The sequence below is a fragment of the Hyperoodon ampullatus genome (assembly GCF_949752795.1).
Source record: "Hyperoodon ampullatus genome assembly, chromosome: 3".
Lineage (NCBI taxonomy): Eukaryota > Metazoa > Chordata > Mammalia > Artiodactyla > Ziphiidae > Hyperoodon > Hyperoodon ampullatus.
The window spans coordinates 15,138,073-15,165,310 of record NC_136916.1 but is presented as its reverse complement, the minus strand read 5'-3'; the positions used below and the strand labels follow the sequence as shown (position 1 = coordinate 15,165,310).

The 27,238-nt window shown below is 36.4% G+C and overlaps 1 protein-coding gene across 2 annotated transcripts in view; it reads left to right on the top strand.

Annotated features, from left to right (window-relative positions):
- The window catches only part of PLXDC2 (plexin domain containing 2), a gene marked incomplete at both ends in the record, with an annotated part of 390,364 nt that overhangs the window by 281,845 nt on the left and 81,281 nt on the right, over nucleotides 1-27,238 (top strand). For both annotated transcript variants that reach the window (XM_079699678.1, XM_079699677.1), the window contains 2 exons: nucleotides 9,156-9,251; nucleotides 9,456-9,537. In XM_079699678.1, the coding sequence (XP_079555804.1) occupies nucleotides 9,156-9,251; nucleotides 9,456-9,537 (178 nt within the window). The remainder of the gene's footprint in view (nucleotides 1-9,155; nucleotides 9,252-9,455; nucleotides 9,538-27,238) is intronic.

The following is a 27,238-nucleotide window of genomic DNA, read 5'->3' as shown; positions in this document are numbered from 1 at the left end:
GCTGGAAACATTATAGGAGTTATCTTAAAATTACGGTTTAGAATGACATTCATATGTGGCAGTTCTGCTTGGTGAAGACCGTGAGTCCTCCATGGCTGTTTCTCCTTGTTAGCTGAGAATTTGCGGGAGGTAATATTCCAGCCACCTGTTAAATCAAGGCAGATTTTCCAGAAACAAACCTGTACTGTGAACAAAGCAGAGATATATCCTTATGTGTAGGCAACATAAAGACATCCTGACAGAACTCTTAGTCAAGAGGCGGAACCCTGGGAGAGGCCAAGTTGACTTCTGTGTGAGGAGGAATGTTCTCACATTCTTCCTTTCAGAGGAGTTAGTCAAGCATGACCCGAGTCAATTACTGCACAAGTAAAAGAATCGCTAGTTTTAGTTTATTTGTGGCTTCTTTCGTCCCAGAAAGAATTTTATTTGCAGCTTCCTCAGAAGGCATCTTGGCCCACATTGATGTGCTGATATATTATTGTTTAGAGAAAAAGACCCACCAACGTACAAAAAAAATTTTTTTACAAATGTATTATAATATTCAAGTGTTGTGTCAGAACTGAGACATGGTAAAATTGTACTCAGACTTCAGAGTCCCAAAATGCAATTCTGCACCCCTTGTTATATTGTAACAGGGTGACCATTATGTTTAGAGGAGAAAATATCCTTCTCAAATATAAATTTCATTGAATAAATTGGCAAAATTAATACGAATTTTGAGAACAGATTATGTCTAAAGTTTGGGAGTCAGCATTCATCTAAAGAAAGTACTCAAGCTTTGAGTTCAGAGAGAAGCTTCTCTCAGGCAGGCTGTGTGCTGGAGTGACATTTACATTTCCTGTTGACCTCACTGTCATCTTGAGAAAATTTGCCAGGAAGGAACAGAAGTCCTGAGTTTCTAATCTACTCATCCCTGCCATTAGATGGGACTGTATTTCAGCAAGAACACTGGAATTGATGTGTTCTACTTAAAAATCTTTGGGGGAACAGAAAAATTTTAACCTCCTTAAAAATCTGTTCCCACATTTATCAGGTGTAACAGTATCTGTTACAGGAGGTTCTGTATAAGAGGAAAGATATGGTTGCATGGCTGCATTGTATTCTCAGCTGGAAAAAAAAAAAAAAGAGTACTTGTTTACTTCAGACATTAGGCTAACCCAAGAATATCATAATACAAGTTATAACAAGTATCATTTTTTCCTGAGAAATCAGATGATTCCTAGAGATCAGTATGTTACTTGTACAATTAGAATTTAGATAAATATTTAAGTCCTTTTCAAGATTCTGTTCCCTTATTTAATATCCTTCATTATTAGGAGTGATCCTCATAGGGAATTTCAATCTTTCATCTCTGTTACCCCTTTTTCTTCTCCTGAGTGAATTTAGGGAAAAACTGATCATTATCCTAAGTAATGGGTGGCTTTCTTTCTTCTGTATTCCAAAGTGCATTATTACACAGGAGCTTGTTCACATAAGACCAATTTTCTGTTCTTTAAATCATTTTGGTTACATGGGTTATAGAACCTAGATCCTTTGCTTAATCTAGCCATGACAACATGAGAAAGTGAGCCACAACGTTGAGAGTAATTTTTCCCAGTGGGACCACAATAGTATACCATTCTTATCAGATTTGGTGAAGGTTTGGTAGAGCATTCAAAAAGCTTTAAGGCAAATTGAATTTGTTTATTACGAAGATTCCTCCCTCCCCCATCATAACATCAACAACAAAAAAATTCTTTTTCAGTTTTTAAAGGCTTCCAAATAATAAATGTTTTCCATGTAACTTTCAGGCATAGTTTATTAAAATAGCCTTTACCTTTCAAAAAAGATTAGGTGATCTGATAGTTTAAAATATCAAAGGGAATTTAGGTATTGTTAGTAAATCAGTAAATAGTTCTGAAGTTACAAGGGGATTCCTTTGCTCCTTCAAAAAAATGAAAAATGTCTATGGTGAAATTAACCCTCATATTAAAAAAAGAAAAAGAAAATCTAGTTAAAAGTCCAGAATGTATAAGGGATGTTGTAATGTGAATACTGGTCATGAGACCTTGAACATATTATTTAATTTCTATAACTTTCTTTATATGCAAAATGACCATCTTAGTACCTAAGATACAATATGTGTATAGCATGTGGTACCTGACACAAAGTAACACTGTATTTATATTTACTTGTTTTTCTGTTTGTTTGTTTGTTTTTTTGTGGTACGCGGGCCTCTCACTGTTGTGGCCTCTCCCATTGCGGAGCACAGGCTTCAGATTCGCAGGCTCAGCGGCCATGGCTCACGGGCCCAGCCGCTCCGCGGCATGTGGGATCTTCCCAGACCGGGGCACGAACCCGTGTCCCCTGCATCGGCAGGCGGACTCTCAACCACTGCGCCACCAGGGAAGCCCTATTTACTTGTATTGCTTATTCATCGGCATCTACACTGTTACTTTAAAAAGACAGTGATGCTGACTGAGGTGTCCACACCCAGGCCCAGTGCCCATGGGAGTGAGGCCACAGGGGATTTCCACTCAAGGACACCTTGACACTCTCTGAAACTCATTCTTTCTGATGATGACAGCATTTGTTTCTTAACATATTGTTGTGTCTGTCTGTCCGTGTGTATGTATATCTCTGCATCACCTTCTGTTTTTCATAAACTATTTTGTAGAACTTTAGAAACAGAAAAAAAAAAAGTATAGAGATCATCCAATTCAATCTCCACAGGTACAGATGTGAAAAACAGGTCTATATACAATGACCTTGTTTATTCATTACAGAAATACGAGTGTAAAAACATACTTGGGATTATAAGCATAGTCCATATTAATTCAGAGGAATTGGTAAAATAATAGAAAACTCAAAGAAGGAAATTAAATTGCCTGTAAACCTACTACAGAGAGATAACAATCAATATTTTCATATCTCTGCATTCAGTCTTTTTTTATAGTGTATACACACACAAACACACACACAGGGTAAGAAAATTGGCATTATCCTATACATATTTTTGCCACCTGTTTTTCTTATAATATGTACAACACATTTTTCCTACACTGCTAAATACCTGTGTAAATGTGGTCATTAATAGCTGCAACAAATTCCTTTGTTTCATAATTTGTGTAATCTGTTTTCAGCACTGGTTTGTCATGTAGGTTGCTTTCCATATTAATTGTCAGTAAAAGAGCAGCACTAAACATCCTTGTTTTTGAATTTTTACTCATATCTAATCCATAAAAAATGAATATGTAACCATGGAACGTTAATGAATTTTTATGTATTTTGACAGATTGCTTTCTGTAAGGGTTGTACCAATCTACTCCCCCACCAGCATCATATCAGATATCCCATTTCCCCAAATGCTCTCAGACACTATCATTTTTTAAACTTCTCAAATTTGATAAGCAGAACATGATATTTCATTGTTGCTCTAATATTCTTTTGATTACCAGAAAGTTCTAACATTGTCATATATTCATAGGTCATGTGTAATTGCCATAATTTCTTGTTAAGTAGCTCTGCTAAGTAATTCTTTCTCAGCCTCATCTCATGTCCCTCCATATTTTTTTCCGCTGTGTGCAGAGGCCTTCCTGGGTAAACCTACAGTGCACTCTAGTACTGTTCTACTTGTTTGTTTCTCTCTCCTCCCATTTAACGTTTTGAATTTTGATCTTACTCTCCACAGTGCTGACCTTCCCCATCATCCCTCACCTTTTTCTCCACCCTCTGAGCTTAATGAGCATAACATTTCCAGCAAGAAACCCAGAAAATCTGTTCATGCCTCCATGGTCCGTTTATTTGGAAACTTAAGGCTATGTCATTTCAGTAATGTGAAAGTTACTTTAACACACACACGCAGAATTCTTGTACTAGAAACTAATCTGGAAAGCAGCTGACCTAACTTGAAATGGTTCTACTACAAGTTATGATAATGGCAATTTCTGAATCCCTTAGAATACTCCACTTTTTTCTTCTCATCAGCATGCATTATCTGGTTCTTTCTTAACACCAATCCCTTTCTCATCAGCATCTGCTGTTTTAAATTTATTGACATTGTGTATGCTACCGTGTGCCTTTGCTTTTTGGTTATTATTATTCACAGCTCAATAAGAAACATTAGCATTTTCAAAAATAAAAATGACAGCTAATTTGAAGAGAAAACATATTTTAAAAATACTTAGAGATTTAGGGAACTCTTTGAGGAACATTGTATATAGTTTGCCATACATGGTCTCTTTATGAGCTTACAGACCAGGCATCAATTTCTCAAAGAACTTGATCAAAATTATGTTCACAGACTGAAAAAAAAAAAAAACTTTCAGAAACAGAGATGCACTTTTATTACACAAAATGTCTTAAGCTTTAATTCTCAAAAAAAAATAGTAGTATAGACCAGTACTGTCCAATAGAACTTTCTGTGCTGATGAAATGTTTTAAATCTGGATTGTCTAATATGGACTTACTAGCTACATGTGACTACTATGCACTTAAAATGTGGCTAGTGAACCTGGGGAATTGAATTTTTAATTGGATTCAATTAATTTTAGTTTTAAGAGTTATGTATGACTAATGGTCACCATACTGAACAGGGTGACAGTGGACCATATACACATGTTTAAATAGAACATTAAATTTCAAGTATAATATTTACATTAACCTACTTTTTACTCTTCTTTGCCTTCTGAAAGGCCTTAGAATTTTAGATATTATTCAGTGATACATTTTCAGATTTAAGCATTTCACTTTAATTGATCTTGCCCATAAAAAAATTGTAATTTTGGATTCAGTGGTAGGACACATCCACTAGAATTACTTAGCAACTAAAATAAAAGAACATGTTGACAAACTATGGAGGAAACAAATGGTCTTGGAAAAACATGACTTTTTTTTCCTTAACATTTTATACACCCCAATTAAAGCTCTTTCAGAAGAACTGAGCCTCACCTGTTATTTTCAAAGTTATCAGGGTCTTTTCATTCATTTAAGAACAGATCGCTCTACAAACCCTTCAGGAAATTGTGTCATCTTACCTTGTCTTTCCTCAAAATGGAAAACACTTCAAACTTATTCATTTTACAGAAGATAAAATTGCTTCTCTTTACCACACAGCTTCATTAGGTGCTTCTGTTGTCAAGTACACACTAGCTCACTCGAGGCTGAACAAAAGGAAGAAGAAATAGAAATCATGACATTTTCCCCATAAAGTATCCTCTCACAAAACTCTTCCAAGATAGATAGCATTATGCAAAGTGATATTTTATTGCTTTAATACATACATTTCTAACATACCCTATTTGATTGATCTTGATTTTTCAAAAGAAGCAAAAATATAAGAATTTTCTGGATATTATAAATCACTGATTAATTTTGACATATTTGAGAATTTTTTTTAGAATTTCTATGAACACAAAAGAATAATGAGAGGAAAATATGAGAGGGTCAGATTAGCCCCTCATGGTCACCTAAATTTTATGTTGCCTTTTCCAATGCTGAATTATATTATTTTTTAATAGAACTATAGGGAGAATTTTTTTTTTTTTTTGGCCACACTACATGGCACGCAGGATCTTAGTTACCTGACCAGGGATTGAACCTGTGCCCCCTGCAGTGGAAGTGCGGAGTCTTAACAACTGGACCACCAGGGAAGTCCCAAGAATTTTTAAATGTTTGAGGCAAAAGCATCTTCTATTTGTAGATGCTTTATTTCACAACTCCAACTAGTGAATTCTGGTAATGCATTGTATTTTTGTGTGGGAAGCTTATAACTTCTATAATAGTGCATTTTTTCTCTCAAGAGTCTCTTTTTTCCTGAGTCTTTATGCTGGGAATGAACTTGTAGTCGTGCAATACATGCTATTTACATTAAAGAGTACTCAGTAAATGGTGCTGTGTGCTGGACTCAGTGGGAACTAGTAAAGAAAATAAGAAATAATCATTTGGGACCAGTCATTAAGCATTGACAACACATAAATAAGGAAATGTTAGCTAATCATTTACCTGACAAGCCAGACAAAATATTAAAACATTTATATAAAGAATCAGACAATTGAGGAAATTACTCATACATTCTCTGTGTGAATGTTAATTTTCAAGACAGAGAAGTAAACTAGATCATGGCTAATCACGCCACAGGGTACTCATTAAACTGTTTTCATTTGAGCTAGAGTGGATATTGATTGGAGAGGATTCCTGGTGTTTCCATACAATCACTCCGTCCCTCCTGCTGATATTGCTTAAAATGTCTAAAAACATGCAATTCAATAGTTACACTTCGAATCATATCACCTTAAGATTTTGATTACTGAATTTTATTCTCTATGTATTAGCTGCTCAGAGATTTATTTCATTTCATTTTTTAAAACATTTTAAAAGCCCCTAATGGTTATTATAGTTGATCTTGGTTTTGTAAAGATGTAATAAAACAGTTGAAGCTGTATCACCACAGCTAAAGTACTGAATGTTTGGTTCACCATTATTTTGGCTAACTTTCTAAAGAAGACACATGAGCTAAATACATTTCTGGAATCAAATGAAAGCTTCTAGTATTGTCAGGAGCTACCAGTAAATACATTCCTAATTACTTGTTTTTGACAGGGAGATGTATGATACACAACAGAAATGACCATTTGGAAGCTGTCATTAATTAGCAGGTCATCAAACAAAACACGTTCTCATTAATTTTGGTTTTATTAAATTCATCTCCTCCCAATAGTTGGAGTTACCTGAGCAGGTGATAGAACTAGCATGGCAAAAATGTCACTGCTTCCCTTTACCCCATTTGCATGATCAATAATTAAACTCCCAGAGGCGTCACAGTCATGTCCATAGTTTGAACTTTTCAAAGTGTAGTATGGAGTTAAAAGAAAACTGGTATTTTAAGCACCTACTAATATGATACGGTGCGAACTTTAGTATGAAGAAGACTCAGATACCCCCATCACAGTTATCTCATGGCAATCTATATTATTTATGTATTTCCAAAAACTAAATTGTTTAGCAAAATGCATAGGAAAGCACGTGTCCTCTTTAGACAAAGGCAGAAACTGAGATGAGTAATCGTTTCAAATGCCTTAAAAATTAAAAAAAAAAAAGAGGGCTTCCCTGGTGGCGCAGTGGTTGAGAGTCCACCTGCCGATGCAGGGGACACAGGTTCGTGCTCCGGTCCGGGAGGATTCCACATGCCACGGAGCGGCTGGGCTCGTGAGCCATGGCCGCTGGGCCTGCGTGTCCGGAGCCTGTGCTCCGCAACGGGAGAGGCCACAACAGTGAGAGGCCCGCGTACTGCAAAAAAAAAAAAAAAAAAAAAAAGTTGAAAAAGGAAAAAGAAAAGACATTATTCATGTACCTCAAGAAACCTTACTAAATATCATGAAATTTCTCTAAAGTTGGATAAAGTTTGCACTTTGAAAATTATATATGCATCTTTCGCTTATACCAAAAAGATGTGAATTGGATTAACATTTTTAATCAGTGTTTCCCAATCTGAGAAACCTGAAGATATATTCAGTGAAGCATTCCTAGCATTCTAGAAGCATTCCTTGCCTCCAAAGAGTTCATTTTGGACCCCTCCCCCTCTTCCTCTTCTGCAGTAGAATTTCATTGTGAATAATCAGAAATGGGTGAAAGAATATGAGTGCAGAGAAACAGAAATATGTGTAGGTTTTGAGTAAATGTTTGACTTTCCTCCTGGATGTGTAGGTATCTACATTTCCTGAACACTGTTACTAAAAGAGAGCTTGCTGTCTTCTGGGCACCACACTCCTGTTTTATGTCCTAGAGGAGATCATTGTTGGTCTATTTACTTTAATCAAAATTTAACCTTCCCTAATATAAGAGGGGAAACAAATTCCTAGAGGCCTGATTTCAGGGCCTAGATCTATAGAAATTAGATCAGTACATGCAGCATATAACCAGTATGATTTATGGTTGCCATATTGATGTTAGACAAAAATTATATCTGACATTTATTGAACTTACAATGTGAAAGGGATTATTCTAAGCAAATTTCATTTACTATCTCATTTTAATTCTCAAAACAGATCTGTGATAGAGGTACTATTATCTCTATTTTATAGGCGAGGAAAGTGAAGCACAGAAAGGCTAACAGAAGAGCCAAAGTTCAGGCAGATACCAAGTAGCAAGCCTGGGACTTGAACCAGACTTTTCAAATGCATGCATTATTAACCACTATGGCATATGACTTCCCAAAGTTGGATATTATGATATTTTAAAAATAATTTGTAGCTTCCCAAATAATTCCTGGTAGATATAATAGTATTCAAGAAATGCATTCCTGTCGTTATAAGCATTCCAGGAGCTAAGTAAAATACCGATAATATCAATTTTCCATTTACATTTACCTAACTCACGCAAGCTAATATAATATAAGGCTCAGGTCTTTTTTTAAAAGTAGATTTTAAGTATATATCATCAACGTCTTTTTTTGTTAAAAAATACATTTGCTTGTATTTATCTGATTTTACTTATTAAATTTCTTGTCAAAGTCTCCATCTAACCTATTCCTCAGGAACACCACTGGATTTGCTGATGAATTATTATAAATTCCTTCATGCAATATAAGTGCTAATTATTAACCTTCCTTTGATATGATACTGTACATTTAATAACAATACTGATTCTTTAATGATTTAATTTCTGTCTTCAAGTTTATTAAAGAAACTTATTCTAAACCTTTAAAGCAATCAGACTCTTATTCTAGCTAAACCAGCTTTACTTAGACTGAAAAATTTTTAGTTGCTACCCATTCCTAAAGGACTCACTTTAGTTTTAGCTTCAGAGAAGTGGGGTCATCTTACCTTCTTGATTTCATATGTCAAAATCTTTCAAAATTTATAAATCTATCAAGAAAATGTCTTAAGTATACTCTGAATGACAGTGGGTTTGAGCCCTGCTAATGAAGTGAGAAATTTGAGACCCTAATCAACATTTTCAGCTTCCTTGATGAAAATGCTGCTGGGTAAAAGAGTTGGAGATTTTGATAATCAACCTTTTTATAGGGTTTGATTATTTTAAATTTTTATTTTAAAACCCCATCAGATGAAACGCTTATAATTCTACATTCATTATTAAAATGCAGTTGTTTTATAAGTGAAGAAATGTTGAAAGTGGATTTTTTTTTCCACTCTCCATGCTGCGTTTTGTTTTTACAGATGTTCGAAGAAGAACAATTTATGAATACCACCGAGTAGAACTACAAATGTCAAAAATCACCAATATTTCAGCTGTGGAGATGACCCCATTGCCTAGTAAGTGAACATGTAAATATAGCTAAGTGGGAAAAATGATTTGCAATTTGTATGATCTGATCTTTTTATGCATGGGTCTTTTGATCCTGCGTGTATATGGGGATGTGCGGGTGATGTTAATTTTGGCAGAGCAGTCTTTTTTTTCTCTCTCTCCCTCCATGCTGCCAATTAGTCTTGATGCATCCATTCTCTCCTGTTTCCTAGCATGTCTCCAGTTTAATGGTTGTGGCACCTGTGTATCCTCTCAGATTGGCTTCAACTGCAGTTGGTGTAGTAAACTTCAAAGGTAAAAGACAGTAATGCAAAATATTTTAAAACTTTATGAAGACCTGTTCTACTCTTGCATTGAATTTTGAATGTGTCAGGTGTGTTGACTGGATATACGTGAACAAATGTACATGTGTTAAACAAAACACCAAAATGCAAAAAATGCTCAGACATGGGAATTGTAGTATTTTCCTTTGATTGCTCAAAGTGACCATGAACCTTTGTAGTCCATAAGATAATTAACTGACATATATTTATAATTGCTATGGGGCTTAAGATAGATGATGATTGTAATTGATGAATCTATAAATTGCTGCTGTTGGTCCATATTCTTCAGAAATCATGATATGACATATCTTCACAATAACAAGGGTGGTTTATGCATAATCACATTAACATTCTTAGCAAATTCCTATAAATATCTCAAAGGTTACTAACCAAGATTAGAGGTGTAGTCTGAGGCTGAGGAATACAGTGACACTAACTGGACTCTACATAAACAGAACGTGCGGTTTGGGCCTGGGTTGTAAATAACTGACTTTGAAACTTAAGCTGAATCACTTGGTTGTGTCAAAGAGGTTTACTGATTTTCATGAATGGCAAAGAGGATTTTTCAATCCATAGAGTTTTTTGGAGACTGAATGCTCATTTGTTGGAAATGCAGAGTGAAGACGTTTAGATGTGTTTTATTTACTCAACCATTTTGTGCAGCAGTTATGTCCCAAGGGCTGGGAAAGCAGCAGTGATTAATATAAATGTGGTCCCTGCCCACCCTGGAGCTTCCAGACTGTCTGGGAATAAGTCCCCTCTCACCTGCAGAGTCTATGAAAAATCTGCTTCTTCCTCCAGGAGAACTGAGTCTTCAAGTTTGTGCACGTTCCAACAGAGCTTTCTGTTGTATAAGAAGCCAGTGTCTTATCATCTTGCTGCAGCCTTTGCTGTAAAGATAGGGACATGTTCAGGACTACTTTACAAGTTATTGAAGTATAAAGAATAGAATGCCAATTCCTTGATAACAAGCTTTGGGAAACATGTGTGACTTGCTAACTTTGGGGCAACCACTACACTATTTCAGATAGAGCAATATTATTTACTATAACTGTTGTTTTATTTTCAATTTAACATGTTCCAATAATTTCCTTTGTGCAACGAATTTCAAATAATGAAAAAGCAAGCAGGCAATCACCATTCTTAAAAGTAGATTTTTAACTTGGCTATATCTCCAGCGTGGGAAGAACTGCTATAAAATTAAGGATTTGTAGTCATTTATATTCAAATACTGCTGACCTGCCACAAATGACATGCATATCAGAAGTTAGTCAAAATCTGTTTAGATAATGACCAAAATGAATCTAAAGAGATGGCATTTTAATAGGTACATTTTAGTAACACTGATCTGAGACATGAAAAATGCCCAGAAGAATTAAGTAAAAGGTCCTGGTTTGGGGTACGTATCTAATTGAAGTTCCAGTTCAGTGATCAACTCCTAAGAGAACGTTCCCTAAACCGTGAGTCTGTGTGAGGCGCCCAACCCCGTGGTTCTCGGTATCCTGCGCCATCCTCCATAATTAGCATTTAGCTTGAGGCTTTCGGACATTTGTCACTTGTCTGTCTCCTCTGCTAGGCTCTGGGTTTATTAAAGGTGAATTGTCTTTACATCTCCACAGCCTAAGCATGTACGTGATACTGCAGAAAAATGAGCGAGTGAATGAATAATGGCTAGGTTCCAAAGGAAGGAATCATGATTTGACTTCTCTGGGAATGAAGGGTCTCCCAGGATGAGGGACTTTCAGAGCTGAAACCAGGAAAGTTGAGGAAAAACCAGGACGAGTTAGCTACCCCAGCTAGAGTACTATTCAGACAATCTCGACTGAAATAATGTCATTATAAATGAAGGTTTGGGACACTAGTCTGGAAACCTACCTTCCACTAACCATTTCATTGATTTTTAAAAATATTTTTGGTGGAAATATATTTTCAAAGCTCCAGACAAGCAATTCTGACAATCGAAACACATCCGCAAGTTGCAAACTGCTTTATACTGTCAATGCTCCCATTTTATTGAGAGTTTCCTCTGCCAGACATTGTTCCGGGAATTTTCAAATATATTTAATTCACATAACATTTTTATAGAGGAGGAAACTGAGGCTTCAGTTATTTGTGCAGGGTTTCAGAGCTCTTAAATGATAAGTTTGGAATTGAAACTCGATCTGTGTGCTTCCTGGCCTGCCTTTTTGATGCCTCACACCCACCAGGCTGCAGGTGCACTAAGCAACTTAATCTTAACTGCTTCCTGAAAAACAGTAGACATACTACTGAAAAAATAAATATTTCTATAATTGTGGGTGCAAAAAAATTGCATGGTTTTGAAATTGGTGTAAAAAGCATGTAGAAGAGAATCAAGCAAAGCATAAGACTTTTGTATATTACTGAAAGCATAGGTTGTATTTTTTTTAAGATTAATGGAAAAAAGAAAGGTGGTGATGCATATGAATGAGGACGGAATTTATCAAAGAACACTATGAAGAAAAACTTCGAATTTTCTGCCTGTTAATTACCATTTGGTGTTTTGTTGGATTTATTTTTAATTCTTCAGCAACCCAGTCATATACATATCAAAACCTGATTAATTAATTGGTTTAACTATGACTCGTTGCACTTTTGTTCAACTTAATTTCCCCACTGCATTTTATTAATTTCTCCTTAGGCCTATGAGCATCAAAACTTTGCTTTTGCTGCCCAGAAGCATTTCCCCAGACTTTAGAGCTTTTATTGACAAATTCAATAAAACAAGAGACGTCTTATCCTAAGCAATGCAAAAATTGCCTCTCAGATTGTTTTCTTCCATCCTTACCTTCTCCTTTGTGCTTTCTTATCCCCGAATGATAATCAGTTGGTGGTGATTATTGAATTCTCAAGTTGGGCTTCCTCTAGAAAGATAAGATAATTTTAATTGGTTTGTTTATTTCCTTTAATTCCCAGTTTTCAGCAAGCCAAAACTAAGGCAAAATATTTGTAATGGCTTATCCAAGGTCTAAAGGAATTTGAGTTATAGGAACATGTAATGAGATCCATGATCAAAAATGTTTTCTTGGGACAGGGGGCCATTACTTCTAGGTAAGAGTGCTTTTGTTTCTTCACTGAAAACTGAGAGGACCTGAATCAACCACTTTCAACTACACCTTTTATCTTCAATCATTCAACAAATTTTTTTTAGTATCTCTGTGTTCAAGTTACTATCCTGGATTGTGAATTCATTGGTGAAGGAAAGAGAGAAAATCACTTCCCTCATAGAGCTTACATGTTTAGTATGGGGAGATAGAGTTTAAGCAAATAGATATGCAGGAAATAAAGTTAGCAGTGGTGAGTGCTACGGCAAAAGAAATAAATCGAACATTATAAGGGAAAATATAGCAAAATTGATAGGAATAACAGGAGTTTACTTGTTGGTTTCATGCTAGACAACCTTGTCTTTTTGAAGAGACCTTGGTTTCATCAGCCATCACCCTCCAAAAGTTTATTTTTTAATTGAAAATATATTTTGGCTCTTAAAACATTCATTTACTTAAAAATTTATTGAATACTTTCCACATTTATCTGAACAGCAAGCACTAGTCTAAGCACAGAAGTAGTTAGAACAATAACCAGACATTAATCAAAGCCAGAGTTCTCATGGAGCTGAGTTTAGCATATTAAGCTGGAAAATAAATGAATTGATAATTAAACAAAAAAGACAGTTGATGATGAATGACCTGTTGAGTTTGGAGAGCCAGTAGTTGCTCTGATCTGAGTGGCCAGGAAAGGCTTCTTGGGAAAAGGGACGGTTAAACTTAGATCTGAACAACTGGGAACCAGCTACACCAAAGTGAAAGCAAAGAGCATTTCAAAGCGAGACAGATTACTTAGTGGACTAGGAATGAAGGAAAAGGGAACTATATGAATCCAGGATACTTCTTAAATTTTTGTTTGGGCAATTTGGTGGATGCTGGCACTTGTCTTCTGAGATAGGTAAGATGACATACGAAATAGAGACTAGGGTGGGAAGAAATAAAGAGTTTCATTGGGGACTAGTTCAGTTTGAGATGCCTATCAGACTTCCAAGTGGAAATGCTGTATAGGTGGGGATATATGAGCCACATATTCCAGGAAAAGGTTATGGCCAGAAGTTCAGATTGGAGAGTCATTATCATATAGATAGTGTTTAAATTCAGTGGACTGAATGAGATCAGCTGTGGAGAAAGTGTAAATTGAAAATAGAAGAGATCCCAGGAAGCAGCCTATGGCATGGCATAATGAGGTATGATGCTAGTTTTCCATTACATAAAATTATTTTAAAGTATTTGTATACATGTATGTTTCTGTAGACAGAGAATACCTTGGAAAAGATACATAAGAGACTGATAACAATAATTGTCTGTAGGGAAACGATTGTGAACAGGGACAGGCAGGAGAATGAGTATTACTTTTCATTACGTACTCTTTCCTATGATATGAATTTTGCCACATGGAGTTGAAGTCAAAAGGAGGAATCAACAAAGGGGACATAAAAGAACATAAATTATTTCAAGGGTAGAAACACAGTCTTAGTCTTACTCATTTTAGTAAGCACCCAACACAGCGCCTGACCTAACACAGGGCTCCAACACAGACAGCTTGGACTGAACCATTCAATAATTGAGGCCAGAAATTTCCACTTTCCTGAGAATTCTAATTGCTTACTTTGGCTGTTACTCTCCATTGACTTTGTCAGTGTCAACCAAACGACTATAGAAAGAATTAAGCTGATGCCTGATGTTGACATTAAATGATGTCAACATTTGTCATTAAGCATGTTGAACACTGGGGAGTCTGTCTCTTGGTGCCTCATTTTTAAATTTTAAAAACTGTATATTTACCTAGTTCCAATCAAAGTCATAAGACTGGTACTGGTAAAAATTTGGGAATAAATATAGTGTATGATTCCACCCATCAAAAGAATAAATAGAATAGGCAGACCTCTACTAATGGTAAAGACATGGATCTACAGAAGAGTACTATAACATATTTACTTTAAAAATATGAGATGAGGGAGAGGTGTTTCTGAACAACTGCTCTCTTATTTTTTTTAACCTGTTATTTCTATTGCATCTCCCTGAGCATCCTCTGGCACTGCCTGTTATTTGCCACTGAATGAATTGGATTTCTTTGCAGTAACAAGAAGAGAAATAGAAAGTATCACATGCAATATATTTAAAAATTTTTGAAAATACATAAAGTCAGAAATATTGGCTAATAATTCATTAACAATATGAAATGTATTATCAACCTAAATTAATTAAGGATATAAAGGCACAGCTAATTTTTAAAAGAGAATGTGCTTATATTATTATATTCTCATTTAGCCTACAGAAATTAAACTACCTAAGTTTGGGAGAGAAAAGAGAGTTGGAGAGAACAAATTTAAGTAGTGCAGCTGATCCAACCTTTCCCCAATCAGTAATCTTATGCTTCTGAAAAACAGCACCCAAGTGACTGGAATATATCTTTCTCCTTTGGTCTTGATCCTCTATACCCCTTAACATGGGAACATTTGCAGCATTGAGTGTGACTATAGTATTTAAAGAAACAGTGGGTATTTTTCATATCACGTGGTCTGGAAAGCAAGCCAACTTCATCAACAAAAACCCCACACCCCACAGTCCATTCTGACATTGGAGGAAGAACTGGTTTTATTAAGGGACAGAGTATCAGGCTCCTGAGACGGCTGTACTAAGGGAATTCCAAGCATATTTTGACTGAGCATGATTTTTACCTACTTACCCACCTCAATATCTAGCCCTGAAGTAAGTTGCAACTCCACTGAAATCCTGAGAAGGCCATACAAAGCCATATAAAGTTAGTCTGATTTAACAGTAAGATTTAGTTTAGTGCAAGATTTTAAGATTGAAGGAGAGGATCCGGAACCTACAATTGTTGAGTGACAAGCCATATATGGTCTAATAAATTCACACTTGAAGCTACTTGTAAATTATACAGTTAAATGATTCTTTCACATAAGGAAACTTGTTAGCTTTGGTGATAAGGTGTGGAGTCCAGACCTAATAATCAAATAGAAGCCACTTGAGAAATCTAGGAGCCCTGATCTAAAAATCATTATAACCTTAGGCTTATTTCAGTGGATTGGGGTAAAATAAAGTTCTGCTTGGAAATGCACCTAATTTCAGATGGACATTTAGAACTCACCAAGCTCTAAGAATTTTAAATAAACTTTTATTGATCTATGTTCCAATGTGCTGACTTTCAAGTTGAAATCACCTCCATCTGCTTATCGGAATTACAGATTATTAATATTTTGATTGCTGAAAATGTTACTGTTTTCAGTATATAAATTGAATGTCAGGTTTAAATACAAAATATTTAAATACAAGCTATTCATAACTAACAAAATCTACTTTTGTCTTTGGTAGAAAATATGTCCTTGCTAAACTATCAGATCCAACAAAATTATTTAATTGAAGAAAAATTAATTGGAATGCTTTTTTACCACTCTGCCTAGTCATGATAGACAGGAAGAAGACAATTGCTGTCATTTCTTATTGAAGGCATCAAGGAGACACTAGACTTTAATTATATACACTCAGCAACAGTGGGTAAATTGCCCTTAGATCTGAAACTGGTGACCACCTGGACTTCCTGTGTCAGGGAGTACTAGCCAGCCAAGGTTCAAGAGGGGCCCAGAATGGAAGAAGCATTCCTGAGTTATTCAAAAGGAATCAAAATTCCCCAAAATTGAAACTAGAGAGGAGGCCATGTTTTGTTGTCTGAGGTAGATTCGACTGGATGTCTGAATGCCTAGTGGCACAGCCAACAATTAACTGACTAATCTTGGACAAATTGATAAAGCTCTTTGACTGTATATGCTAAAATGTGAAATCCATATGTCATCAAGACATATTTGCTTCTTATGTTCTTTACACCTGAGTCGCCATAAGTACAGTAGTTCTCACATATAAGTACAGTGAAGAATTGCTACTGAAGCTTGTTAAAATGCAGATGTCTCTGAAACCCTCCAAGGGATTCATATTCAGTAGGTCCAGAGTGGAGCCCAGAGATTTAACTTTTTAACAAACCTCCTTAGGGGATTCTGGGGTATCCTGAGGCAGGCACAGTGGAAACGCTGGTCTTGCAACATGTGGGCTGAAAGTCCTGTAAGCCTGCAGTGCTTAGGCCAAAATTGTGTGGAAACATTTATTCTTAATTTGGAACAGAGAAATACTACAAAAAAAAAAAGTTCTGAAGATAAAAATATTTGTTGATAAAATCTATCAGGAGTTAATGAAATAGATCATGATAAAAGAAAGCAAGAAATTTTTGGATAAGTATAGCATATAAAATAAATAAATCAGATGATGTTGGAACATTGTTAGCTAGTTAAATTTGTTGGAACATCTTTGATTTCTGAATTTTTATTAAAATACTGCTACCACAGTAGGAATTCACTGTTCTAAAGGAGCTGAGGTGCTTCTAGAAATATCATACAGCCAAGATAATTGTTTTTGACATGCAATGCTTATAAGAGGTGAATTGAATTTGGACCTTATTTTAGTGCTAGGACCTTTATAATCCTTCAAATTTAAATAAAGAATCTTAGTATTTCTCTTAATTAGCTTGTCCTGAAATATAGCATAAATACATTTGTCTTTTAAGAATACAGAATTTAAGTCTATTTTTATTTCCTTCTGAGCATTCCAAGCCCAGCTTTAACAAACGTACAAAATTTTGTGTGTGAATTAATTATAATAGTATAATGAGGTGTGATGCTATTTTATCCATTACATAAAAGCATTTTGAATTATATTCCAATATAGAGAATACTTTTGAAAAGATATATAAGATACTAGTAGCAGCTAGTTTCACCTTTGGGGAAACTGCCATGAATTGGAAATTGACATAAAGAGAGAATATCATTTCATCAGATTCCCTTTTATAGAGTTTGAATTTTCACCATATGTACATATTACCTACACTGAATCAATCAATAAACAAACATATATATATATTCCTAAAAGAAAAGAAATATATGTTAAAGTGTATTAGGAAAATTTGGATACTCTTTCAGAAAATTCTAAAGTTAAAGAACTTTTCAGGAGCAGAAAATTATCAATGCTGAATGTATGGGCTACGTTTCTTTCCCCTGAAGAGATGGCATTAGATTTATTAGACTTTTGGATATAAAATGCATGTAATTCTTTACTCTTTTTGAAAAAAAAAAAGGTACTGAACTGTGTTATTTTTATCTATCTATATCTATCTATCAATCTATCTATCATCTATTTTGCATTTTGGTCTCTGTCTCCTTTTTGCCACTGGCCATCTGCCGGTCTCTCCGGACGGCTATGAATACAGAATGGAAACCAGCTTTCTTTTTTTCCAAACTCTAAAGCAACAGGTAGGTGCTTGAGCCAAGTCTCCTGGTAACCAAGGCCCCCTTGAAATATCAAGGCATCTTTAAAGTCATCTTTGATTTTCCAGTCAGTGAATGCTGTGTTTGAATGCCATCTGAGCACCATTTAGCAAACTAGAGATAAGAGCTGTAGAATTATTTAGCATTACATCTGTTTATAGCTGCTTTTTCAAGATCATCCAAGTGATTTTAAAATTTTGCTTAGGTGTTAACCAACTCTGGTGGCTGCATTTTATTTGGTTGTAATTTAGAAAACTAAACTTCAACAAATGCAATCTAGCAAACATATATGGAGTAGCAAAAATGGAGCATTTTAGTGCTAAATTACATATTCCATTCCCTTAGCTGGCTTGTTCTGATGCACTAATGAGTTCCCCTGGAAATAATTAAAATTTAATTGCCCAAGAATGAAATTGAATTTCTCAATTTAAAAACAGTAGGTGGGGCTTCCCTGGTGGCGCAGTGGTTGAGAGTCCGCCTGCCGATGCAGGGGACACGGGTTCGTGCCCCGGTCCGGGAAGATCCCGCATGCCGCGGAGCGGCTGGGCCCGTGAGCCATGGCTGCTGGGCCTGCGCGTCCGGAGTCTGTGCTCCGCAACGGGAGAGGCCACAACAATGAGAGGCCCACGTACCACCAAAAAATAAAAAAATAAAAAAATAAATAAAAAAAAATAAATAAAAACAGTAGGTGCTAAATTATTATGGAAAAAATATGATCCTTAAAAGACAAGGAAATCAAAATTTAAAAGCAAAAACCAAAGTACACAGTTGGCTTCCCTTTAAAAGAAATTGACATGACTATTGAGTAGGAGGTGAACCTCAGATTGACAGTCTTATAATGAAAATTCTGATATTGTGGTAAGAAGAAAACATTTAATGAAAGTAGTTTGGTTTAATTATTTGTTTTGCTGGAAATCTAATGTCAAGATATAGAAAAACTTTCAAAATTCAGTATATTCCTACTCAAGCCAGCTCTTTCAACACTTACATAACAAAATGATAAAAATGTCATTGGGATAGTTTCTGATTTTTTGCTTTCTGCTAAAATCTGTCTCTGAGAAAAGCTGAAATATGATTGTTTCTTATGTCTTGATATGAACATACTACTAAAGATTTTTATGAAATGTTCTAAATGCTAAAGAATTTATTCTCTCTCAAGTTTTGAGTCAGAGATACCATCTTGTCCTACCCAGAGTTTTGAGGGAAATTTTACGGTAGGAATTTTATCATTCATGGAAAAGTTCAGGAAATGCAGTAATTCAACAATGCATGCAACAATCCTGTTGTTTCTTTAGCTCTAAGAACATCTAAATAGTGTTATTCTAGAGATGTATCTTTTTATATGATTGTAGGGCAATCTGACCAAGCTAGTATACTTTATTAGGGAAAACAAAGAAGAAGATATTTCAAGATAAAAATGATTTATTGGTTGAACAAAGACTAGCATTCAAATTTTCCTTTGCTGGATCATTATAAAATGGGTTGGCTGATTCCAGATTAGTGATGCTTATTTTTTTCTCCTTCCTAGAGTGCCACTCTTTCTTTCTCCCAGCTCTAGAATTTTCCCTTCAATGACAATTCATAGTCAAGGGGGAGCTATTCTCTCCATGTATCATGATCTTGTCTGCATTAATTTCTAATGATAGACTCTCCTAAAAATACACAGATTTTATATTCCTAAAATAATGTCTTCGACCACTAGAGAAGACCTCTGCATTGACCTTTGCTCTGATCAAAATTAATCTCTCTCTCCTCTGCACTCTGCTAGCACACAAGTTTATTCTATCCTTGCCCAGATTTCCTGCTGCTGCTACTGCTGCTACATTGCATGCACTTTGAAAGAAAGGAAAAGGGAGTTGTTTTAAGGGTAAGCATGCCTCACCTTTGGAGATGCTTAACATAATTATAGTACCTACCTTTTATTCTATACTTACCATGTGCCAGGCATCACAGGAAGGCCTTTACTTCCACTAAAGTCTTTTAATTCTATTATCTCATTCAATCTTTGCAATCACATTAAGAGGTAAATGTTAAGATCCCTGTTTCACAGATTAAGTAAATGAGAATTAGGAAGGATGAGAAGCTTAGCCAAGGTCCCGAAACTAGGAAACAGTGGAGCCAGGATGTAAAATAAAAACTGGGGGGTGTGAACACAGCCTGAAGGGGGCGAGTGCACCACAGCTAGCCAGAAGGGAGTCTGGAAAAAAGACTGGAACTGCCTAAGAGGCAAGAGACCATTGTTTTGGGGTGCGTGAGGAGAGGGGATTCACAGCACTGCCTAAATGAGCTCCAGAGATGGGTGTGAGCCACGGCTAGCAGCGAGGACCCCAGAGACGGGCATGAGATGCTAAGGCTGCTGCTGCAGCCACCAAGAGGGCTGTGTGCAAGCACAGGTCACTATCCACACCTTCCCCCACCGGGAGCCTGTGCAGCCCACCACTGCCAGAGTCCCATGATCCAGGGACAACTTCCCCAGGAGAACATACGGTGTGCCTCAGGCTGTTGCACCGCCATGCTGGCCTCTGTCACGCAGGCTCACCCCACATCCTACCCCTCCCTCCCCCTGGCCTGAGTGAGCCAGAGCCCCAAATCAGCTGCTCCTTTAACCCCGTCCTGTCTGGGTGAAGAACAGATGCCCTTAGGCGACCTACAAGCAGAGGAGGGGCCAGATCCAAAGCTGAACCCCGGAAGCTGTGCGAACAAACAAGAGAAAGGGAAAGCTCTCCCAGCAACCTCAGGAGCAGCGGATTAAATCTCCACAATCAACTTGTACGCTGCATGTGTGGAATGCCTGAATAGACAACGAATCATGCCAAAATTGAGGCTGTGGAATTTTGGAGCAACTGTAGACTTGGGTTTGCTTTCGGCATCTAATTTGTTTCTGGTTTTATGTTTATCTTAGTTTAGTATTTAGACCTTATTATCATTGGTAGATTTGTTTATTGATTTGGTTGCTCTCTTCCTTTTTATATATATATTTTTTTCTTTTTCCTTTTTCTCTTTTTGTGAGTGTGTATGTGTATGCTTCCTTGAGTGATTTTGTCTGTATAGCTTTGCTTTTACCATGTGTCCTAAGGTTCTGTCTGTCCATTTTTTTTTCTTTCTTTTTCTTTTTTGGTATAATTTTTAATGCTTGTTATCATTGGTGGATTTGTCTTTAGGTTTTGTTGCTCTCTTCTTTCTTTCTTTCTTTTTTTTATTACTTTCTAATTTGTAATAATTTTTTAAATTTTTTATTTTAATAACTTTATTTAATTTTACTTTATTTTCTTTCTTTATTTTTTCTTCTCCTTTTTTTTCTGAGCCATGTGGCTGACAGGGTCTTGATGCTCTGGCCGGGTGTCAGGCCTGAGGCTCTGAGGTGAGAGAGCCAGGTTCAGGACACTGGCCCACCAGAGACCTCCTGGCTCCATGTAATATCAAACAGCGAAAGCTCTCCCAGGGATCTCCATCTCAACACTAAGACCCAGCTCCACCCAACAACCAGCAAGCTACAGTGCTGTACACCCTATGACAAACAGCTAGCAAGACAGGAACACAAACACACCCATTAGCAGAGAGGCTGCCTAAAATCATAATAAGGTCACAGACACCCCCAAACACACTACAAAACGTGGTCCTGCCCACGAGAAAGACAAGATCCAGCCTCATCCACCAGAATACAGGCACCAGTCCCCTCCACCAGGAAGCCTACACAACCCTTTCAACCAACCTTACCCACTGGGGGCAGACACCAAAAACAATGGGAACTACAAATCTGCAGCCTGTGAAAAGGAGACCCCAAACACAGTAACTTAAGCAAAATGAGAAGACAGAGAAATACACAGCAGATGAAGGAGCAAGGTAAAAACCCACCAGACCAAACACATGAAAAGGAAATAGGCAGTCTACCTGAAAAAGAATTCAGAGTAATGATAGTAAAGATAATCCAAAATGTTGGAAATAGAATGGAGAAAATACAAGAAACATTTAACAAGAACCTAGTAGAACTAAAGAACAAACAAACAATGAAGAACAACACAATAAATGAAATTAAAAATTCTCTAGAAGGAATAAATAGCGGAATAACTGAGGCAGAAGAACGGATAAGTGACCTGGAAGATAAAATAGTGCAAATAACTACCACAGAGCAGAATAAAGAAAAAAGAATGAAAAGAATTGAGAACACTCTCAGAGACCTCTGGGACAACATTAAATGCACCAACATTTTAATTATAGGGGTCCCAGAAGAAGAAGAGAAAAAGAAAGGGAGTGAGAAAATATTTAAAGAGATTATAGTTGAAAACTTCCCTAACATGGGAAAAGAAATAATCAAGTCCAGGAAGTGCAGAGCATCCCATATAGGATAAATCCAAGGAGAAACACAGCAAGTCACATAGTAATTAAACTATCAAAAATTAAATACAAAGAAAAAATATTAAAAGCAGCAAGGGAAAAGCAAAAAATTACATACAAGGGAATCCACATAGGTTAACAGCTGATGTTTCAGCAGAAACTCTGCAAGCCAAAAGGGAGTGACAGGACATATTTAAAGTGATGAAAGGGAAAAACCTACAACCAAGATTACTTTACCAAGCAAGGATCTCATTCAGATTCGACAGAGAAATTAAAACCTTTACAGACAAGCAAAAGCTAAGAGAATTCAGCACCACCAAACCAGCTTTACAACAAATGCTAAACGAACTTCTCTAGGCAGGAAACACAAGAGAAGGAAAAGACCTACAGTAACAAACCCAAAACGGTTAAGAAAATTGTAATAGGAACATACATATTGATAATTACCTTAAATATAAATGGATTAAATGCCCCAACCAAAAGACATAGACTGGCTGAATGGATACACAAATAAGACCCATATATATGCTGTCTACAAGAGACCCACTTCAGACCTAGGGACACATACAGACTGAAAGTGAGGGCATGGAAAAAGATATTCCACACAAATGGAAATCAAAAGAAAGCTGGAGTAGCAATTCTCATATCAGACAAAATAGACTTTAAAATAAAGACTATTACAAGAGATAAGGAAGGACACTACATAATGATCAAAGGATCAATCCAAGAAGAAGATATAACAAGTGTAAATGTTTATGCACCCAACACAGGAGCACCTCAATACATAAGGCAAATGCTAACAGCCATAAAAGGAAAAATCAACAGTAACACAATAATAGTAGGGGACTTTAACACCCCATTTTCACTAATGGACAGATAAACCAAAATGAAAATAAATAAGGAAACAGAAGCTTTAAATGACACAATAGACCAGATAGATTTAATTGATATTTATAGGACATTCCATCCCAAAACAGCAGATTACACTTTCTTCTCAAATGCTCATGGAACATTCTCCAGGATACATCATATCTTGGGTCACAAATCAAGCCTTGGTAAATTTAAGAAAATTGAAATCATATCAAGTATCTTTTCCAACCACAACTCTATGAGACTAGATATCATGTACAGGAAAAAAACTGTAAAAAAAAATAGAAACACATGGAGGCTACACAATACACTACTGCATAACCAAGAGATCACTGAAGAAATCAAAGAGGAAATCAAAAAATACAAACAAATGACAATGAAAACACGATGACCCCAAACCTATGGGATGCAGGAAACGCAGTTCTCAGAAGGTAGTTTATAGCAATACAATCCTACCTCAAGAAACAAGAAACATCTCAAATAAACAACCTAAGCTTACACCTAAAGCAATTAGAGAAAGAAGAACAAACAAAACCCAAAGTTAGCAGAAGGAAAGAAATCATAAAGATCAGATCAGAAATAAATGAAAAAGAAATGAAGGAAACAATAGCAATGATCAATAAAACTAAAAGCTGGTTCTTTGAGAAGATAAACAAAATTGATAAACCACTAAGCAGACTCACCAAGAAAAAAAAAGGAGAAGACTCAAATCAATAGAATTGAAATTCTACTGGAAACAAAACTACAGACCAATATCACTGATGAACATAGATGCAAAAATCCTCAACAAAATACTAGCAAACAGAATCCAACAGCACATTAAAAGGATCATACACCATGATCAAGTGGGGCTTATCCCAGGAATGCAAGGATTCTTCAATATACGCAAATCAATCAATGTGATAAACCATATTAACAAATTGAAAGAGAAAAGCCATATGATCATCTCAATAGATGCAGAAAAAGCTTTCGACAAAATTCAACACCATTTATGATAAAAAGCCTCCAGAAAGTAGGCATAGAGGGAACTTACCTCAACATAATAAAGACCATGTATGACAAACCCACAGCCAACATTGTTCTCAATGGTGAAGAATTGAAATCATTTCCACTAAGATCGGGACCAAAACAAGGTTGCCTACTCTTACCACTATTTTTCAACGTAGTTTTGGAAGTTTTAGCCACAGCAATCAGAGAAGAAAAAGAAATAAAAGGAATCCAAATCAGAAAAGCTGAAGTAAAGCTGGCACTGTTTGCAGATGACATGATACTATACACAGAGAATCCTAAAGATGCTACCAGAAAACTACTAGAGCTATTCAATGCATTTGGTAAAGTAGCAGGATACAAAATTAATGCACAGAAATCTCTGGCATTCCTATACACCAATGATGAAAAATCTGAAAGAGAAATTAAGGAAACACTCCCATTTACCATTGCAACAGAAAGAATAAAATACCTAGGAATAAACCTACCTAAGGAGACAAAAGACCTATATGCAGAAAACTATAAGACACTGATGAAAGAAATTAAAGATGATACAAACAGATGGAGAGATATACCATGTTCTTGGATTGGAAGAATCAACATTGTGAAAATGTCTGTACTCCCCAAAGCAATCTACAGATTCAGTGCAATCCCTATCAAACTACGACTGTCCTTTTTCACAGAACTAGAAAAAAGAATTTCACAATTTGTATGGAAACAAAAAAGATCCCGAATAGCCAAAGCAATCTTGAGAAAGAAAAATGGAGCTGGAGGGATCAGGCTCCTGGACTTCAGACTATACTACAAAGCTACAGTAATCAAGACAGTATAGTACTGGCACAAAACCAGAAATATATATCAGTGGAACAGGATAGAAAGCCCAGAGATAAACCCACACACATATGGTCACCTTACCTTTGATAAAGGAGGCAAGAATATACAATGGAGAAAAGATAGCCTCTTCAATAAGTGTTACTGGGAGACTGGACAGCTACATGTAAAAGAATGAAATTAGAATACTACCTAAAACCATACACAAAAATAAACTCAAATGGATTAGAGACCTAAATGTAAGGCCATGCACTATAAAACTCAGAGAAAAACATAGGCAGAACACTCCATGATATAAATCACAGCAAGATCCTTTTGGACCCACCTCCTAGAGAAATGGGAAAAAAACCAAAAATAAACAAATGGGACCTAATGAAACTTAAAAGCTTTTGCACAGCAAAGGAAACCATAAACAAGATGAAAAGACAACCCTCAGAATGGGAGAAAATATTTGCGAATGAAGCAACTGACAAAGGATTAATCTCCAAAATTTACAAGCAACTCATGCAGCTCAATATCAAAAAACAAACAACCCAATCCAAAAATGGGCAGAAGACCTAAACAGACCTTTCTCCAATATACAGATTGCCAACAAACACATGAACAGATGCTCAACATCACTAATCGTTAGAGAAATGCAAATCAAAACTCCAATGAGGTATCACCTCACACTGGTCAGAATGGCCATCATCAAAAAATCCACAAATAATAGATGCTGGAGAGGGTGTGGAGAAAAGGGTACCTTCTTGCTCTTTTGGTGGGAATGTAAATTGATACAGCCATTATGGAGAACAGTATGGAGTTTCCTTAAAAAGCTAAAAATAGAACTACCATACGACCCAGCAATCCACTCCTGAGCATATACCCTGAGAAAACCATAATTCAAAAAGACTCATGTACCACAATGTTCATTGCAGCTCTATTTACAATAGTCAGGACATGGAAGAAACCTAAGTGTCCATCAACAGATGAATGGATGAGGAAGATATGGCACATATATACAATGGAATATTACTCAGCCATAAAAAGAAACGAAACTGAGTTATTTGTAGTGAGGTGGATGGACCTAGTGACTGTCATACAGAATGAAGTAAGTCAGAGAAAAACAAATACCATATGCTAACACATATATATGGAATCTAAAAAAAAAAAGGTTCTGAAGAACCTAGGGGCAGGACAGGAATAAAGACTCAGACGTAGAGAATGGACTTGAGGACATGGGGAGGGGGAAGGCTAAGCTGGGACGAAGTGAGAGAGTGGCATGGACATATATACACTACCAAATGTAAAATAGATAGCTAGTGGGAAGCAGCTGCATAGCACAGCTTGATCAGCTCGGTGCTTTGTGTCCACATAGAGGGCTGGGATAGGAAGGGTGTGAGGGAGACACAAGAGGGAGGGGATATGGGGATATATGTATATGTATAGCTGATTCACTTTGTTATAAAGCAGAAACTAACACACCATTGTAAAGCAATTATTCTCCAATAAAGATGTTAAAAAAATAAAATAAAAATTTTTGACGGATGGGTGGTTGGAGAGATGAAGGGAAAAAATAAATGCTAGGGTTGGAATTTCTCTATTAGGTTTTTATGCCTACTCTTAGCACATGTGGTCTTGCTAAGAATGTTCATGCACTGGATGAGCAATCCAAAGCAGATGTCCCTCCCCTTACCTACTTTAGGGGGTTTATTAGCATATTTACACTAACCTCTACTGAAAACTTATCTGAAAGGTTTGTTGTAAAAGATACATATAAAGTTTTGTTTAATAATAATCGAGGTTATATTCGTGCAAAGTGCATAACTGGCAAGCTAGAGTCCTCATGAAAAAAGTAAAAACTGTGAATTAGAGAAAGTAATAGCACAAAGGTAGAATTCTCAAGGGAAAAAAAGATCTGTGAATTATCTATTAAGATTTCATGCAGCAAAAACGGCATATAAAGAGTTTATTTCAGGGACTTCCCTGGTGGCGCTGTGGTTGAGAGTCCGCCTGCCGATGCAGGGGACGCGGGTTTGTGCCCCGGTCTGGGAAGATCCCACATGCCACGGAGCGGCTGGGCCCGTGAGCCATGGCCGCTGAGCCTGCGTGCCCGGATCCTGTGCTCCGCAATGGGAGAGGCCACAGCAGTGAGAGGCCTGCGTACCGAAAAAAAAAAAAAAAAGTTTATTTCATATAGGAGAGTTAGTCCTGTATTGCTTTTTGCGTGTGTTTTCTACTCATATATCAGAAGATGGAGCTGAAATGGACCTAT